Source organism: Eimeria acervulina, genomic scaffold, assembly GCF_000499425.1.
Source record: "Eimeria acervulina Houghton genomic scaffold, Eah_scaff314, whole genome shotgun sequence".
NCBI lineage: Eukaryota > Apicomplexa > Conoidasida > Eucoccidiorida > Eimeriidae > Eimeria > Eimeria acervulina.
This window is the reverse complement of record NW_013547662.1, coordinates 18,115-36,194: the sequence shown is the minus strand read 5'-3', so window position 1 is coordinate 36,194 and position 18,080 is coordinate 18,115. Positions and strand designations below refer to the sequence as shown.

The following is an 18,080-nucleotide window of genomic DNA, read 5'->3' as shown; positions in this document are numbered from 1 at the left end:
CGGCGCCGCCGAAGAAGGCGCCGCCTGTGGAGGCCCCAGTGCCTTCAGAAGAGGTGTTTTCTAAGGAGGCCAAGCAGATGCTGGAGAAGGAGGTAGCTGACTTGAGGGAGCAATTGGCGGCGAGGGAGGAGCTGAAGAAGGCATATGAAACTCTACAAAAGGAGAACGAGAGCTTGCAGGCAAAGCTTGACGCAGCAGGAGCCCCAACGAAACCAGCGGGGCCTCCTTCCGCAGGGGCCAAGTCTGTAGAGAAGCCTGAAAAGGCTATCCTAGAAAAGATGCAGCTGAAGCCCACAGCAGAGCTGGAGGCCGAGCTGGGGGTCATGAGACGAAAAGCAGCAGCCGCGGAAGAGCTTGAGAAGGATATTAAGCGTCTGCAGGAGCAGCTTCGTGCCAGTGAGGAACTGCGGGCAGCTTATGAAGCCCTGCAAAGGGAGGCAGAACAGCTGAAAGAGCAACTTAGCGAACTGGGACGCAAGGGAGGGCAACCAAAAGAGCCAGTAGGGACCCAGGCAGTTGATAAGGGGCACTTACCGGCGGCCGGTGAGCTAGAGGCTGTGCTACGAGAACGCGACGAACTTAGGGAAAAGGTTCGGGGCCTAGAGAAGGAGATGACTGCCCTTGCTGCGTCAATAGAGCAGCCCGGCACTGTCACCCTGGCAGCAAAAGGGGTCCCGGGCCAAAGGGGTTCAGAGGGGGCGCTGCCATCTAAAAAGCCTACGGCGCCGCTGTTGAAGAAAGAGCAGGTAGATTCTGCGAAAGCCGGAGCTGTGGCATTGCCAGCTGGTGAACAGGGAGAAAAGACATCACCAGAGGAGATTGGTGAAGTGATCAGCAGAGCTGCAGGCGTATTGTCGCCTGTGCCTGCAGCGGCAGCAGAAGCAGGAGCAACGGCATCCCCTGTTGGCGGCAAATTTCCGCCACCAATGAAGCTGGAGCCTTCTGTTGGAAAGACAGCATTGTCTTCCACAGGTAAGAAATCCTCCATAAGCAAGAAGGCTGAGCAACCGATTAAACATGGTGAGACGCTACCGAAGAGAGCCAACAAGGCGCCTCCTCCCCCTCCCAAGCTTGCGGAAAGTGATACCAAAGTGCCTCCTCCACCGAAGAAGGCTCCTCCAGTGGAAGCTCCGACCGGAGATGGAGTTGGATTCAATGCAGAGGCGAAGGGCAATCTTGAAAAGGAAATAGCATCTTTAAGGGAGCAGCTAGCGGCTGCAGGAGAGTTGAAAAAGACTCACGAGGCTCTCCAGAAGGAATTCGAGTCGCTTCAGGGCGAGCTCAGGGCCTTGAAGGCGCAAGCAAAGGGTGGTGGGATTGAGGTGAAACCAGAGACGGGCGAAGTTGAAAACTCGGAGCGGCACGAGTCAGAACTTCTGCGCACAGAAAGAAATTCTCTGAAGGAACGCGTGGCTGCGCTGGAAGCTGAGTTGTCAACCCTTAGGGGAGCCCAAAGTCGGGAGGTTGAAACGTCACCCCCGAAATTAGAGCCCGGACAGTCTCCTTTGCCCGCTAAGACGCCTAAAGAAGCCGGCACAAAAGCAAAGGAGGCACAGACACCAGAAGTGGATGGCGAGAGAAAAGGTGAAACTCCTCTTTCCTCTGCGGATGCGGAGGCAGCGAAAGAAGATACTGACGGTGAGGCGAAGCCAGTATTGCATCCAGAGAAGCAAGCAGCTGGAGAGGGCCCTCCGAGCAAGGCAACCCTTCTGACTGAGGAGGTTTTGTCCAAGTCCGACGCAGAAACAGAAGAAGGGGACTCTGAAATGGACACTTCTCCGGCAGAAGAACGTGTGGCCGAGCTGACGGAGCGGTTACACCGGGCCAAACGCCGAGTGCGGAACCTTGTGATAAAGTGCAACGCCCTTGTGGAAATGGAGAAGGAACGCGATGCTCTTCGCAGCCGACTAGAGTCCCTGCAGGCTAAGCATGAGGCAATCAGCAAACTACACGAGAAAGAAGCCAAAGGAAAGTCAGCGATGACTGGGGCGGACAAATCAGAGGGCTCGGACATGCTGAAGTCGGCGTCTGCTGTAACTCTCCCTGTGTCTGCAGTTGCGTCAACAGTAGCGGATGACCCCGAAAGTGTCTCTACAACAAAAACAGGCCTTACAACGCAGAGCTCTTCAGCCCTGCTGGATGTCCGGCCTCCTGCCGACTGGGCTGCGAAGTATGAAAAGCTCAAGGCTCAGAGGGACAAAGTGTACCAGGCATACAAAGCCCAGAAGGAGCGCCTCACCAAGCTAGAAGAGGAAGAAACAATCACCAAAGAAAAGCTAGAGAGACTTGAACGTCTTTACGAAGATACGAAGGAGGAGCTCGAGATCGCCACAAGGTCCCCTAAACAGCGTGAAGGAACCGAATCCACAGGTATTCTGTCCTGGCTGGGTGGGGGAGCACATGATGAGAAGACTCCAGAGGAACAGAAGCTGCGGGCGAGGCTAGAACTGTTGCAGCAAAGACTACAGAAGGCTCTAGCAGAGAACGAAGCCCTCAGTGACAAATTGGCCCAAATGAGAACGTCACCAGCAGGGTCTCCACGTGGCGACAGGGAGGCTGGGGACCAGGCCACATCTCAGGAATCTCAGGGAACAGATTCTCAGCATCTGTCGCCTGATGCGGTGGTGAAGAAAGAAGGCAGTGTGCCATTGAGAACGAAGGCTGTTATTGCAGCGCCCCCTGGCTCTTTCCGTGGAGGAGACTCGGTAGACTCGGACGCAGAGCGCAAGTCACTTGCAGAACTTAAGGAGCAAATCAGACAGAAAGATGTCCAAATAGATAAATACAAAGCGGAGATTTTGGAGCTCAAGACAGCTGCCACCCCTGCGTCTCCGGTAGCTGCGGAGTTGGCGAAGAGGGAAGAAGAGCTTCAGGCCAAGGCTGCAGAGTTAGAGAAGGTTACGAAAGAGGCATTGGAGAAGGACAACGTCATAAAGGAAAAGACTGAGGAGATTAAGACCTTAAAAGCCAGTTTAGAAGCCTTGGAGAAGGAAAAGCAACAAGCACTCAGCGACAACAGCGCGTTGAAGAAAGAGCTTGCGACACTGCAGAACGAGCTGGATTCTCTGAAGGCCGGTCGACCGGCTCCAACCCCTGCCAAAGAAAAACCCAAGCCGCCGGCTTCTGCAGACGCAACGCCTTCATCTACGAAAGCTGTCAGGCGGTCTTCCAGTATAGCGAAACGAATGCCAGGGCTTCCACCGCCCGCACCCGCCTCAAAGGCTGATCGCTCAGACACGGCAGTGGCCTCCGCGGCGAGGGAGGAGGCGCAGCAAGCTGCCAATCTGAATCCGACACAGGAAGTTACGACAGGTCCTACTGGGGACCAGCTTCCCAAACCCGAAGAACGTTCGGCAGAAGTAGATGAAGAGGGAGAGCCTTCCCATAATGAAGCATCAGGAGCGCAGACCGTTTCGAAGAAAAAGCCCAAGAAGACAAATGCGGAAGTTGACGGCGAACATAAGCAGAAGAAGTCGCCAAAGGAGGAGGACTTGGAGGGCACGAAGAAGAAAAAGAAGAAAAAAAGGAAAGGAGATGCGCCGAGTGAGAGATCCGGCCAACCCTCCGATGTGGAGAGCATTAACCAAGAAAATGCTGGTGAGACTGTTGCAGCAGCCGATGCGACGCCTGGATGGGGATTCGGGTTGTTTGGAAATAGGGAAGGAATTACTGATGCTTCTAAAAGGCATTCCGACGCACAGGATGCATCACCGTCTGCGCCTCGTCCCTCTCTTCTCGGGTTAATTGTCGGCTCGGACCATGCTGAGGAAACCCCCAAAGGAAACGAAGTTCCCCCCTTGAAACTGTCCACTGTGGACGGTGCGGATGACCAGAGCGACAGTTCCTCGAGTGACGACGGCGAGACGGACGGAGGTATCACCAGCACAATAGCGGGTTTCTTTTGGGGAATCTAATGACGAGGTGGGGGTTGTCCGAGCTTGGAGCTGCACCAGTCAACGCTGATGCGCTGTAGGTGCCTGCGGCGAGCTTTCGTTCGCGTGTCGTATTTTGTATGCGGAAGGTGCCCGAGGTAGTGGACCCTCGTCTGCACATACCCCACAGTAACCGACTCCTACAGATACAGTCACGTCTAGCTGTACACGGTGTTTGCTTAGTGCCTGTACGCTGGACAAATGGATGAAGGGATGACTCTCTTCCTAGGCGGGCAAAGCGTAGTGGACACAGTACCATCCTAGCAGTGGTGCACCCGCCCAGCACTGGAATTTTTGGTATTAGTTCTTTCTTTCGTTAGTTAACTCTGTTCATGTATGCAGCGCTTGAGATGGTAGCGTGTACGCTCTGAGGCTTCCAAATGGAGTGTTCTACTGTTCTAGGTTGCTCAGCTACAAGACTCCTGAAGGTCTTGGTTAAAGTCAAACACTGTCTCTTGGTTAGGGGAAGCGTTGTCAAATATGTTAGTTGTGGCACATAAGTACCACAAGCTTCCGCTGCCAATTGCTACTAAGTAAGTAGCGTAACGGTTGGTCTCGGCGTAGGAATCACGAAACGTCAAACCAGCTCATTGTCTGTCTGTGGATGCTGAAAGCGCCTTCCGACGAACAAGAACACTACTGCCGTGGAACGCTCGCTCTCGTGTGGAATGACTGCGTTGGCAGCAGCTGCAGCAGGCCCCCTGAGTCTCACGTGTCTCTCATCTAACGCGCTCAGGGCACCAGCCAAGATACGAGGCGTTGGAATGATATGATCGCATACGAGGTCTTTTGATTATGGGGAAGTGCAGGCCGGCTGGTCTCTTCCAGCATGAACTTCACACTGCAGATGGCCTACGGGGGTGGGGCACCTCTTGCTTGTCTTCGCTGGCCGGCGCCATCCCTTTGATGGTGACCTGGCCCAGAGGCCTGAACTAACGAAATCCTAAGCGCACCAAAAAACACCTCCGCCTGCTGTCTTTGACTGAAGCGACGAAGACGAAGAGACGGTGCAGCTAACACGCGGGAGGGACTTGTGGGATAGATACGCCTATGGAGGGGTAAGCAGGTATGCTGGACCGGAAATGGGGCGGTCAGTATGCCTTGCCGAGGTTCTTCTGCCGGCGCGACAAAGGGCCAGGGGAACAATAACCAAAAAGCTTCCCTCTGCCCCCTCAATCAGCCCACTGGTATGTCAGGGGGACACGGCTAATGAGAACCACTTCCTACAAAGGTTGGTTAATCCCCTCCAGGTATTTTCTCCTTGCTGCCGAGACCAGCTGGAAAGCAAGTCCAGCGAGCAGCCGCTAGTCACGCCCGAAATAATTAGCAATGTTGGCCGCAAATGCAGCTTCCTAGAACATTGTAAAGATAACAAGACTACACCACTTGCACGTCAGGCCTACTGAAACAAAGGAGCCGTTGTGCACGAGGACTGTAGTGAGCCCTCACAAGCGTATGCAGTTGAAGAGAGAGGCAGACCGGGAAGCTGGCAACTCTCTTCATTGAAAAATGAGCCTCCCGCCTGAACGCAAACAACAAGATGCATGTTCTTCCATGTGGGCGTTCTGTGGGCGACGCATTTCTACATTTCCCCATGCTGCCCAGCGGAGGCTTGCGAGCGCTTATCATAGCATTATGGCAACCTCTCCGTGGCTCTCTATCTTTCCCTTCCATCCAACGAACAACCGCCTAGGTCTCTGGTGGCAATAAAGAGCTGATCCTGTAGCCAGCCTACCCCGAGGAGGACGTTGCTATCAATGGGCAGATCCACAGTGCGTTGTGGAGGAGGGGCTACGGCCGATGGCATTGCAAAGAGACCGCAGCCCGTTGCAGATTGTGGTGTTGTCCCGGGTGCCGGAGCGCCCCAGATACAGCTAGACTCGCTGACCATCCCGGGTCCATACAAATCCACGGAGACGGAAGCTGCAGCGCCAGCAACAGAGAGGCAGCGACGTCTCCCTGTTTTGAATAATGCTATTTTTGCTGCCAATTTGTGCCCTGAACAATGCCTTGAGCAAGCTGAGGTCGTCATGGGGGTAATCCGCACTTACTGTGTAGCGTTGCTCCTTGCGTTGAGACGCTCTCCTCAGCGATGTAGGGTGGAGTCCCCAGATGTAACGACCGGCCACTCGGAGGGGCCAAATCCACTGTATTCCCTCCAGTCAGAATGCCTCCGTTGATCGGAAGCTGCGGCAGATGCTGCGTCGCCAGATCCCCCAACAGTCCAGCGGTGCGAAGAGGGAGAGGGTCTTGCGGATGCAACGAGAGAACCCGTTGTTTGGCTTCAACTCCGGGCGGCAGTGAATTCATTGCCTGCGACCTCCTCACGGTAGCTGTAGGAGGCGGCTGAGGAGGCGACCGCTCGACGGACCAAGGCTGGCCCGCGGAGATCATGGGATTCTCTTGAGCTGCGCTCAAGTTAAGGTGGCCCTCGGCGGGGAGTGAGTACCCTTCCTTTGCCCCGCTGTTGACACTGCGGTGGGGAGTCCCCCCATGGAGTCCAGCTACCGGGTGGCGATGAGCCCCTCTAGGCTCATGCCATCGCATGTTGCCTTGCTCCGCGCCCCCACGAATTCCCATGAGCCGCGCGCCAGCTGGAGGCGCGTTGGCTATGAGATGCGGCTGGCGGCTGAGGGGTTGAGACGGCGCGAAGGCCCCAGTTGGGACGGTGGAGGCAGCAAAGGGAAGCCTGCGCCCGGAGCTCCCTTCACCTGTGAGCAGAGACTGTGCCGTGGCACGACTCATGAGGCCCACACTCACTGCTGCTTCCAAGACCAACGTGCATTCCTGCAGAACCATCCGCAAGCATCTCAGGGCGCGTGGAATACCCCTCGACATGCGATAGCCGACAAGCAAGGTAAGCAAATGAGGAGAGGCAAACCCAACTGCTGGCTCTAGAACGACTTACACGATGCATGTGCTGCTCCCTCAAGTGATACACTAGCAAGCGCACAGTCTTCTCGTCTATCGCCGGCAAGTCCTGTTTGCGGCCCGTCCCAACACCCAAAGGACGGCCCCGCGAAATATGTCGGCCTGGACCCCGCGAGTTTGACTCGCGCATACTCTCCAAAGCCTGCGAAAGAACGCACCGGTAACGCTCATGCACTTAAGCGCCCTACACCGCGAATCCCAGATGTTCACTAAGTACCAGCAACCTCAGTTGCGTGGCTTGGAACAAAGCAGGTCAACAGTGGGTAAGTGAAAACTTGCACCCAGCTACGCTCGATCCGCAAAGTCCGTACAGACGCGCTAAACAGAAAACTGCGCGTAAGTGCAACTGGGAAGCGCAAAGACTTACGTTCAAAACGACCTCCACAGCCTGAGCGTGCATCCGCCCCTTTAGACAGCCAAAAACAATGGTGCTCACAGTTTTACTATCAGCCGCCACTCCTTCTCGGCGCATGATCTGCAAGACGTTATACGCTGCCTTGTACTGAACAGACACCGCAGACGGTGGCAGACAACCTCCAACAGTCAGCACGCACTTCATGCGTATGCATGAAGTCCGTTGGCAGGCGCTCAGATTACATAGACTGTCCTGCAATGCTGCTTAGAGTCGTTTTAGCACACTGATGAGTGAGGGAGGGCTTGCACATCCTGGGCAATGCTGCCTTTGGTGCAAAGTAAAGTTGAACTATTTAGTTGCACAGGCTTCAGCAGCATCAGAGCTGGAAGACGAACCTGTCGGTTTTCTATGCACGCGGCCATGAGGCAAGTGTACACGTGGGCATTGATTCTGAAGTCGTACATCTTGGGGAGTTGCTTGACCAGCTCGAAGGCAACAGGCAGCTGCCGCATACGCCCGTGCAATTTAATCAGAATGCTCAGTGTGAAGTTCGAGGGCTTTATGCGCTGGGCCTGCATCTCTTGCCAAAGTTCTAGACAGAGGGACGACCGCTGCAAACAGGAGAAAAATGCACAAGCTAGAGACCCCAAGTGACGGTCTGAGAGTGAGAAGAACGTTACTAAGAAGATAGTCGGCACTAGAGCTAGGTCCACAGCGACCAGGCCCGCAAATCCAGCATACAATATCCACTGCAGAGAGTGAACTAAAGAAAATGCAAGCCAAGGAAACAGCCCGAAGTGTCTTGGGTACTCAGGGAAGCTGTGACGTACACCAGAGCGCACGCATCCATCCAGAAGAGAGTTATACAGAACACCGTCGGGGTTAATGTTCTTCTGCTTCATTGCCTTGAGCAAGAGGAGGCCTTTGTCCATCTGCCCGTGGGCGCAGTAGCCTTTTATGATGGTGCTGAATGTGATCAGATCAGGCTGCACACCTGCGAAGAGCAAAACCGCAAAACGAACTTCCCGCAGTTATATATAGGCAGTCTTTCCAGTTCAAATATGCCGACGGAAGCATGCACGCACTCACGCGCGTAATAGCCACACTACCATGAAAGTACGTGGACAGCAATGACTGTCCCACACCGACAACTAACGGTAGTCACTAATAAGCCCTACTACAGCTACATCAAGCCCACAGCGCCTACAACAGCTCCCTCCCCTCCCCCGTCTTGGCTCTCTAGATAAATGGTCTCATTCCGGCACGCATGCAGTGTAGTCAAACTCCCAAGTCGCTGCTCGGGCTCACCTTTCTGGAGCATGTCGTCTAGCAGGGAAGCTGCACGGTCCATTGCCCCCACACGAGCACACACATCTAGGAGAGAGTTGTAAGTGACCGTGTTAATCTCCACCCCCTGTGCAGCCATCTCTTCGAACAGACTCAGGGCTTGGTCAAGCTGAAGAAACAACAGCGGGGATGACAAATTTTCAACTTCCACCTCCTGCCCCTCCTTGGTATGCCGCATGCCGCAGCTCTTGCGTCCATTTCCTAGCACTAGCCACGGTGAAGTTTGCATGAAGTACATAATTGGCACGAGAAAAATCTAAAGACTCTGCCTCCCCGTTAGATCCAGGGGATTAGAGGGTTGGTGAACTCGCCTGCTTAGTTTGTGCACAACCCTTTATAAGGGTGGAGTACATGACGGTGTTAGGCCGGACGGGCTGGTTAGAAGCTTTCATGTCAGCCAAGAGCTTCAAGGCCAAGTCCATGGCTCCGTTGCTCACCAACGCATCGAAGATGCAGCCGTAGGAGACGGCGTTGGGCTTGAGGCCTGAGGCAACACGCCGCCCCACATCCGACACTGTGGCCCAACCGAACAGCGCTGCTAGTCCCCAGTCATGTAACCGTCTCCACAGAGACACCGGAGACAAACGATGCGACACAGAGAAATATAGACGCCTGCATACAGCCGATGCCATGCCCCACAGACACTTCGGTGAGTCCCTGTCGCGCTTGCCTTCCGTATTCATCATCTCCTGCCAGATTTCCCAACACGACCGCACCCGCCCAAGCCTTCCCAGCTGGCGCAGCAACAGGCCCAATCGGTACACCTGGTCTTCTGTGTCTCCCGCACGAGCCTTCCCACCTCCGCAGGTTGGAGCGAAGGCGTTCGACCTTTGACGACTTCGGGGCCCCTCCTGCTGCGTGTGGGGGCCCCCGGACACCTGCGAAGCTCCCACCCCGGCTCCTCCTTGAGCCTGGGCCGGAACCCAGGACTTTGCCTCCACAGCCCCCCCTTCTGACACCGCTTGGCTGTGTAACTCTGGCGCGGGGAGCTGTGGAGAGAGCTGGAGAGGCACCCCCTCTGCCCCTACTGTCTTCACCTTGCTTGTGGCCGGCTCACAGGCATTCTGCACATCAAGACATTTCAGCTGCGCCGTGAGGGCTGCCACCTCGAGTGCCTCGTCACCCTGGTAAGGGACTGTAGAGAGGGTCCCCCCAACTTCCTGTGGGGGATCTGTGAGAGAAAGCCTGCCCCCACTTGGTGTGGTGAATGCTAGAGACATACGAGGCAAGTCACACTCTTGACCTGCCGATAGAAAAGCAGAATCAGAAGAGGCAGAGTTGCAAGCATCTGCAGAAAGAGGCCCATCTGCTCCTGTTGTCGTGGAGCAGCTGCGGTCGCTGGCAGCCTTCTCCGCCGCCGTCTGCCCCACAGCTGGCTCTGAATGCTTACTTAACAGAGGCAGGCAGCTCACTCCGAAGGATCCCCCTTCAATATCTGTCGCAGAAGTGAGTGAGCTGGGCCCTATACCCGGGGGCAGCGCACCCGTCGCTGGGCCAGCAAGCGGGCATCCCCCCGAGCCCAGAAACGCTTCCTCACCTAAAGCGCATTCTCCGTTGGGGAACCGGGCAGCTACCGACATCAGCAGAGACGGAAAATCAGGCCAAGGAGGCTGGGAAGTGTCTTTCTCGCGTACAAGTACATATACGCATGCCCCAAGCCTAGGGGGTGCGCGGGGGAGGGTGCTCTGGGGGAGGGGCCTTTTTGGACCCTTGACAGGGAATATACGTGCGCCAGAGGGATTTTGAAATAATGCCTATCAGTGGCTCCAGGATTGCGCCCGCTTCTGTCGGACAGGCACAGGCCCTCAATGCAGAACCACACTCGGCCGCCTGCTGTTGCTTCCCCCTGGTCTCCAGAGTTTTCTGCGAGACCTCCAGGGAACTCATGGAAGGAGAGGGAAGAACAAGATGAACCTTTTAAAACTCAAGATGGAGCCGCTGTGTTGGGTCCCTTGGAGGAAGCAGCCCTTCCCCTCTTTGGGGGTCTTGCAGTGGGGGGCGCGCGGGACTCAAGGCCCTCTCCGCTTCCGTCTCTCCACCTACTAGATGTAGCTTCTCGCGGCAGTTATTTCTTAATTTATATACTTAATGCAAACTTTAAAATTATTATTTGAGCTTATATCCTTCTTCCATCCTTCTTGCTGAGCTCCCCACTTTCAGACAGGCGTCGGCTCCGCCCCGAGACTGCAGGTGACGTGCTGGGACAGTTTTTGGCAGACATTAGGCGAAATCTTAGGATGAAAACCCCCTTTAAAAACAATACCTTCGATCGTAAAAACATGTCCTCTCGTGTCGAAAGTGTGGGCTATTCTCCCTTCACCTAGCAACTACATATTAGGTCTTGTAGAGGTTGGTGGATGCATCGATATCTCTGTTCAAGTTGGCTACTGGAAGCCAACCAAATGTTTAACAACTGGATAGAGTGCTGTTCTACTTTATATATAGAAAATAGCCTTGCGCGTGGGGCTGGCAAGTAGCAGCAGTTGCCGTAGGTCTAATTCTCTGTGTGAAGCTGGTTCGTGTAGCATGGTCTGGCGGAGGTTGATACGTGTAGGATGGTCTGTCTGATATAGGTGCGTGTATTTGTACTTGGGGACAGGTTGGATACTGAGGATCAGGGGAATGTTTAACAATTGTCTGCGGTGATGGTGCGTGCATCTCGAGGGAGCATGGACAAGCTTATATATGGGGAGGCCTTGCACCAAGAGTCGCTGCAAGTGGAACTGCAACTAACGCAGGCCGCTTACATCCAGCAACAACCCCAGATTTTTGTGCCGTTGGACCCAGGATGCCCGAAACCTGGGGGAAGGTTATCAGCTGTGTGGGGCGTAGCTCGTACCCGAAGTCTTCGATTCTATTGCAGCTCATGACTGCCCTCTGCTAATTTGCAGGGCCCTCGCCATGAAGAATACCTTCGCCTTTGATGGCCACCCAGATATAACGAGCGGCGCGACGCCGGCCCAATAAGATAGTTCCTTGCCTCTCTGGAGTAGTGCTTTCGTATATGTACCCATAAAGATATGGTTGCTGCTGGCGTATTCTTCATTGAGTCAGGCACCTCACTGGTGACAGTACCTGGGACAGGGTACCGCTTTTCCTTAGCACGTCGGGGCCACTGATGAAAACGAAGAGAACGCGTTTTCAGATGACAAAGATATAGATATAGACTAGAGGTCCATAGACTCTATGGATACTGGAGCTGTGAATGCCAGATTCTCCCGGAAAAGGACCCGAAGCGAGAACAGACGACACGCCCGGCTGCTGGCACGGAGTTTGTCAATACTTCATTTACTTAAGTGTCAGTAGTCACACATCATGGAGGATTGGCTGAACGGCGCTGCCTGTTTTGAAACGAGCAAGACCACATAACTTGAGACTGCAGATGCATGAAAAGGCCTCAGGAACAGGAGGAGCAGGACTTCGAGCAGCGCCGCCATGGGAACAAGTAAAGTGCCAGGGAGATCCGCTGGCACCCACGTAGCGGGTGGCGTTGTAATGGGTCCGAAACAGATGAGCATCTCCTTTGCATATTCGCCTCGAATCCGCCCTGTTCTGATCCAACTTTATATCAATGCTTAGGAGTTGATAGCGCAACTGGACGCAGGCTGCTGAGGCAATGACAATGAGCTGCAACCTGCCCAGCTAGTCATTAGCACAATCTTTGGAAACGCGCTTCACCAGTGGTAAACAGGAGACGAGAAGTGGTAAAATATGCACAGTAAGTGTCACCCCGAACCGCATATATGCCACATTACCACAATATGGGAATTCTGTGTTGGATCAGTTGAGCACGGCAACCCTAAGCATTCCATGGCTGATCCGGTGCAAAGTGTGCATGCGACCCCCAGACGCCATTATTGAAGGAAGCACAGGGATAATGCCCCTATCATTGCCCCCAACGGCATACGCATCATTTACGGTAAGGCGAGTAGGAGCGCGGTCTCAATGGAGAAAGGATCGAGGGGGCTTCTACGGAGTGCATAGGCGCTGCAGACACGACGGGGAAGTGCAAGCACTCCGTCTTGATAGCCTTACAAAGGCTGCGGGTTTTGCGGGGATTTGCTCCAGTAAACACCAGGAAAACGCCGGAAATGGGCACAATTGAAAAAAGGGGTTCTCTGTTGTACTAATTAATGAGGACTAATACGCGGGCCGACCACCAGCTGGGTGCACACTGCATCACATCGAACTCACTCCCCAAGCAGTTCCAACACTTGCTCCAAGGTACAGACGATCACAACAGGAAATGGGGAAAAGGCAGTTTAGTTCGCAAGACATGAGCTAGTTCAACTGTTAGCTAGCGCATGCGGACAAAATGCTCTGATGGTGAGAAAATAGGACGGGAGGTGGCATGTGGGTCAACTTAACTCCCCTCAGCAAAATCACGGTAAAGCAAAGTTTCCGATGCCCCAGATTGACCAGTGCGTTGACTCCTTAAGTAATTACCAGTCTATTCATTTTTCAGCTCCGCTGAAGCGGTTTCGCACTCCCCAATACGGACGAAGCGCACAAGATTGCGTTTCTTACCCTCTTCCCAATTGGAGTACATGCGTGCCATGCGGGCTAGTAAATGTACATTCCTAACTGCAGCAACAGGTCAGTTACAATTTCTTATAGCCAATCAATGAGGGCTGGACGTCAATTTTATATGGACGGCGCGTTTGCGTTCGGGCGGAATGTGCCGGAGCGCTTGCAGCAGCTACGGGGTGCTCTGCACCTTGTATCTGAGAGGGGGCTTGAGGTGGTCTGGTGTAGAGTGTCGACATTACTAATATTGAATGCACTTCAGCGTTCAAACCGTTCACTAATCCCTGACACCTGACACACCTGACGACGAGTTTCCAAGACAACGATTGAAAAGTTAGATGGCTTCGCCGGCTCTCGCGGTACGGCTTGAACGCCGCTAGATACTCACGCGGCAGCAGTTCTCGCTACTCTCAACAACGTGCAACGGATTAAGCAGTATGGACGGCGATTTCCGGAGAAAGAGCTGACTCCACTGATCAAGCGTTCAGGTGTCGCTTCGATCAGAAGTTTCCGCAAAAGTTCGCGAACTTGGTTTATCTGACCATAACGGAGTTGATCCAGGAGAACAGCGAGTCGCCAGGTCCCTTGATTACCTTAAAACGCCCCCCGCAGTAATGCGCCTTTATTTGCCGGGCTCATGCTTCATGCGCGCACTGAAACGGTTCCCTTGGAGTGGCTCGCGGCCGATGTTCCTCTAGGTAGAGACGCCCGCATTGAAAAATGGCTCCTACCTCAGGCACAAGGCAACAGCCAACGCAGCAACACACGGACCGTAGTGCAGATGAGCAATGAGCGCAGCAGCAGCAACACTAGCAGCAGAAGAAGCAGCAGCAGCATTAGTTCATCCTGGGTCAGCTGCAGATTCAATATTCGAGGCACGGGGCTGCAACTGAAGCCGTCTGCATCCCATCGTGCCACAGGTGCAATTCAACATGTTTCACTCACAGCCCCGCCCCAAAGATTGGCGATGGTAAGGTGCTTCACCCAGGAATTACCGCGGGAAGCCGCAAGGACAGCAAAAGTGTCAGCAGCAAAAAGATTGGCAAAAACAAGAGCAGTGTCAGCAGCAACATGCTTGGGAACAACAGCTGATAACTACAATAGCAATGGCAACAGCAGCAGGTCTAGCTGCAGCGGCACCACCAAGGACGGCTAGGCCAGCAACAGGAGAGAAGGTACGAGCAACTGCAGCCCGGACCAAAAAAATCCCAGAGCAAGAGATGCAGCAGCATGAGATGCAGCAGCACGAGACGTATCAGGAGGAACCGACGGGACACCAAAACACACGTGCTGCATCAGCAACAGGTGGGGCAAGAACCCCTTTCTTTTATCCCATGAGACGCAAGACGCAGGAAGGCGCGCGCTGTTTGTCGAGACAGAGGGCCGACCGAAGTAGCATAGCCTGCCTGAATTTGGGACTTATATTTCTTCGTGTGTGTTGGCTAGCTGCGGAAGGCCAAGACAATGGCAAACGTCTGCCTACAATGTTGGTACATGTATAAAAAGGGGACTTCTGCACATTTTTATGTTGGGTTGCCTTTCAACAGGCGTTGCTGTAAGATTCATTGCAAAGCATTGCACGGCGCGTCCTCTCCAGCCCACCCCCGGAATCCTCAGCCGGTGTGTCTGCCTATTGGAGGCAAGTAAAGCTGCTTTGACACTCTTATTTTAAAGTTTTTGACCTTATTGGGGCTCACTACACGCCTCTGCTAGATCGGAAGCCCTTTACATCGAAGCCGTGCACTGTGCGAAAAGAACAATAATCCAATTCTTCGTTTGGCTCGGGCTAAATTGAATCCGGACAAAGTGTGTGTGCTTATAAACAGCTAGAGTTCATGGTTTCTTGAGACTAGACTTACGAAAAAAGGCGAAACGCGCTGAATACGTATACCCTCAATGGCTTTCTACACTATTGAGTAGAAAGGAACGCTGGGCATGCTGGAGACTGCAGGCCGTTGAGGCTTGGGTGCAACGCCAAGTAGGCAAGAGCAAGTCAGCACAAATTCAGAAAAAAAAGCATTTAAAGGCTATTTGCTTAGTAAGAGGGAGAGCCAGCATGTCGAGTGTACAGAGACTAGCAAATAAGAACTTCCGGCCAATAACTGTTTCCTCACTAGCGGCCATTCACGGACGCCAAGAGGAGAAAGGAAACCCTATTACGTGAAATAAACATGACAAAAGAACACTCGGAGCGATGATCTCCGTCGCGCGACCCTCATGAATCACGCCAGTTACACTAGAGGACCAGAGCAGACCACACGCCAAAGCTTAACGCATGCGCAGTGCTTGCCTAGGTGTAAATAAAGTCAAAAGGCTACACTGATTTGAAATTACGAATAACCTTGACATTATTTCAAGAGACCGGGGTATTCTCTTGACAGGCTGAAGTAACGTTGTCTTGTTGCTCGGGAACGTGCTCAGCACACGGGCACATCCAGCCCCAAACACTGCAGCTCTATGACTTGCAATATATTCAGATAACCAGGCTCGCTGTTGCACACTTACATGAATTTCTGGTGTCGTATGTGACCTTTTCGCCGCGTTGCAAGGGTATTGCAGTGTCCGGACCCAGAACCGGCACTGCAGGGCCGCTACGGGCCACCCCTACGATCGACCCCAAGCTATGGCTCCCTTCCTGCTCTTGCACCGCTTATTGCTTTTTCTATGTGCAGGGGTTTACACTTCAGTGACAAGCAGGTGCTTATGCTGGGCCAGACACCCCCGCAGGCTTTCTGCGGGGTTCCTTGGAACTGTACCTCCACGTACGTGGCCTATATCCCTGGCCCCCTCTAACCCTATTGTCGGGAAAGACCCCGCATCCGTCCCCACGGCAACTGCTGCCAATGGTTTAGGAGTATCACAAGGTGTGTCCAGTGAGGCTCCCCTACTGACTTTCGTGGACTGGGGAAGGGGCCCCACCGCTCCTGGGAGCTCTGAGGAACTGGTGTACCAACAGCAGCTACAAAACCAGCAGAGGAACAGAGGCAGCAACCAGGTGTGTGGACTCCTCTACTGCACATCGTGGGATCCCCGATCTAAGGCCATCGTATCTGCTCTCAAGCTCCTGCAGCAGGATGCTACAAGGGCCACTGCGGGGCCTCATATAGGCGAAGGTGAAGAGCCTCATCTCCCGCAGTACCCCATACTTGTAATTAGGGTCACCAATAGCCTCATCATAGCTAGAGGCAGAAGGGCTCTTGCGAAACAGCGGAGAATGGCCTGCAACATGAAGCAGCTACGCCACAACGAGAGGGCCCTGAGGTTCATGCTACAACAGCAGCCACCTCTGCAGCTGCGAGGTCTTCCGGCGCTTCAACTGTATGCCCACAGAGGGCAGCATCAGGAGTGCGATATGCAGGAATGCGAGGCTGCATGTACATATTCAATGCAGCAGATCCTTGAAATCCGTTCCTTAGGGCCGCTTACCCTTAAGCAGTTAGGTGGGGACGAACGTTCCTTACTTGGAGCCTGGGGACCACATGGACCGCCCGGGGGTCCTCCAGAGGTGGGCATCCTTGGTACATGGCTGCGGCGGTTGGGACAACTGTACGAGGCCGAGCTAAAGCAGATCGTCGAAGAGAGGCTCCAGCAGGCAGAGGCAGAGTACCCAATTTACACTTCTTACAGCCCCTAACACAGCAGGCCACACTTCTATTGCGTTCTAACACGCTAACAAAACACGAAGGCGAGCACAAGACGAGGGAGTCAGGGTTAACTTGTGCGGCGGCCAGGAACCCGCAGTGGAAGTGGCAACAGCAGGTGCAACAGCAGCTTCCGCTGCAATGCAGCTGCAGAGGTAGGCAGCGCTAGTGGTGCAGCGGTGGCGGCATAGGCTGCAGTGCCTATGGCACATTCCTCCTGGATTTTTGCTTTCCGGTTGGAAGGGCTGTGCCAAGCGTTTGTATATACACATATATATATTTCTGCATATATATATATATATATATATTATATGTGCATTAATCTGCGTTAGCTGATGGGGAAGGAGCCGCCTCCAAAGCGTAGCCTGTGTTCCAATGTGTATAGCGAGCTGAGGAAACGCCTTGAACAGGACAAATTTTGAAAAAGCAGAACTTAAATGAGTTCGCTTGCTTCTAGAATTTGAAGGGCTTAGGGCCTCGCGGTGAAGTAGCCCCCCTGTCTTTGAAAGCAACTGGAGGCTACAATGGCAGTGGGGCACGGACGTTGAAACAGACGAAGAGCTGAACCTAGATGAATCCAGTCTCGAAGAACTGCTGCCTGGACACGGAAAACTGCATGTACACGCCGTCATCATGGGCCCAGTTGCTGGCTCCTAGCCAAGCACTGTGCTGAGGATCTTCGTGCTGGTAGATATTTATTGGCCAGTGCTGCAGCAGTCAGGCAAAATATTGCAGACCGTGCAAATACCTAGCGGCAAGCGAGGATACACAATCTACCGCCCACAAAAGAACCACATAGTACTTACAAAGCGTCAGATAAATGCACTTTTCAAGTTTTAAATGCACTGCAGTCGACAGTGTGCAGAGCAAGTGGGGGAGCAAGGCACTCCTCCACGGACGAAGCAGCGAGTGGACGAAAGCAACGAAATACGAGCCTAGAATCAGAAGGAACGAGAAAAAGCAGAACGAGGCAGCGAGGCAACACTGCAGTTCGGGAATGTGCCAACTGGATACCTCGGGCAGAGCTTCGCGCAATTCTTGCCACAGTCTTTCTTTAAACCCTCTAAATTTGGTGCTGCCACCAACGAGAAATATCTGAGAAGACAGAAAGGGCTGGGCCTCAATTGGAGCCTTGCAAATAGCCCGGTAGATGAGCTCCCCCACTCCGCACTCTGTGCTGCCCCCATCTGCAGCAGAGCAGGCGCAGGCGCAACTCAACTACAGTAAACGGGCGAAGGCTTTATCCTAAGACATGCCAACCCTATTGTCGCACATAATGCCCACATCATGAGCACTCATTTCAGGATTGGTAAGTGGGGACGGCTCGAAGAGGGTCTCTGCAACGCG

The 18,080-nt window shown here is 53.8% G+C and overlaps 3 protein-coding genes across 3 annotated transcripts; 2 read left to right on the top strand and 1 right to left on the bottom strand.

Annotated features, from left to right (window-relative positions):
• Window positions 1-77: 77 nt before the first annotated feature.
• EAH_00032500 (Villin, related) lies at window positions 78-3,914 on the top strand (the record flags this gene model as incomplete). The annotated part of the gene is made up of 1 exon (XM_013392304.1): window positions 78-3,914. The coding sequence occupies one exon, from the start codon at window positions 78-80 to the stop codon at window positions 3,912-3,914; it is 3,837 nt and encodes a 1,278-aa protein (XP_013247758.1).
• A 1,254-nt stretch (window positions 3,915-5,168) lies between these two features.
• EAH_00032490 (PPR repeat-containing protein, putative) lies at window positions 5,169-10,145 on the bottom strand (the record flags this gene model as incomplete). Its single annotated transcript, XM_013392303.1, has 10 exons — window positions 5,169-5,209; window positions 5,382-5,454; window positions 5,668-5,855; window positions 5,984-6,719; window positions 6,841-7,005; window positions 7,231-7,365; window positions 7,614-7,829; window positions 8,049-8,212; window positions 8,527-8,674; window positions 8,937-10,145. 10 exons carry the CDS (start codon window positions 10,143-10,145, stop codon window positions 5,169-5,171), a joined length of 3,075 nt encoding a protein of 1,024 aa, XP_013247757.1.
• A 6,161-nt stretch (window positions 10,146-16,306) lies between these two features.
• Window positions 16,307-16,726, top strand: EAH_00032480 (hypothetical protein, conserved; the record flags this gene model as incomplete). The annotated part of the gene is made up of 1 exon (XM_013392302.1): window positions 16,307-16,726. One exon carries the CDS (start codon window positions 16,307-16,309, stop codon window positions 16,724-16,726), a length of 420 nt encoding a protein of 139 aa, XP_013247756.1.
• Between the last annotated feature and the right edge of the window lie 1,354 nt (window positions 16,727-18,080).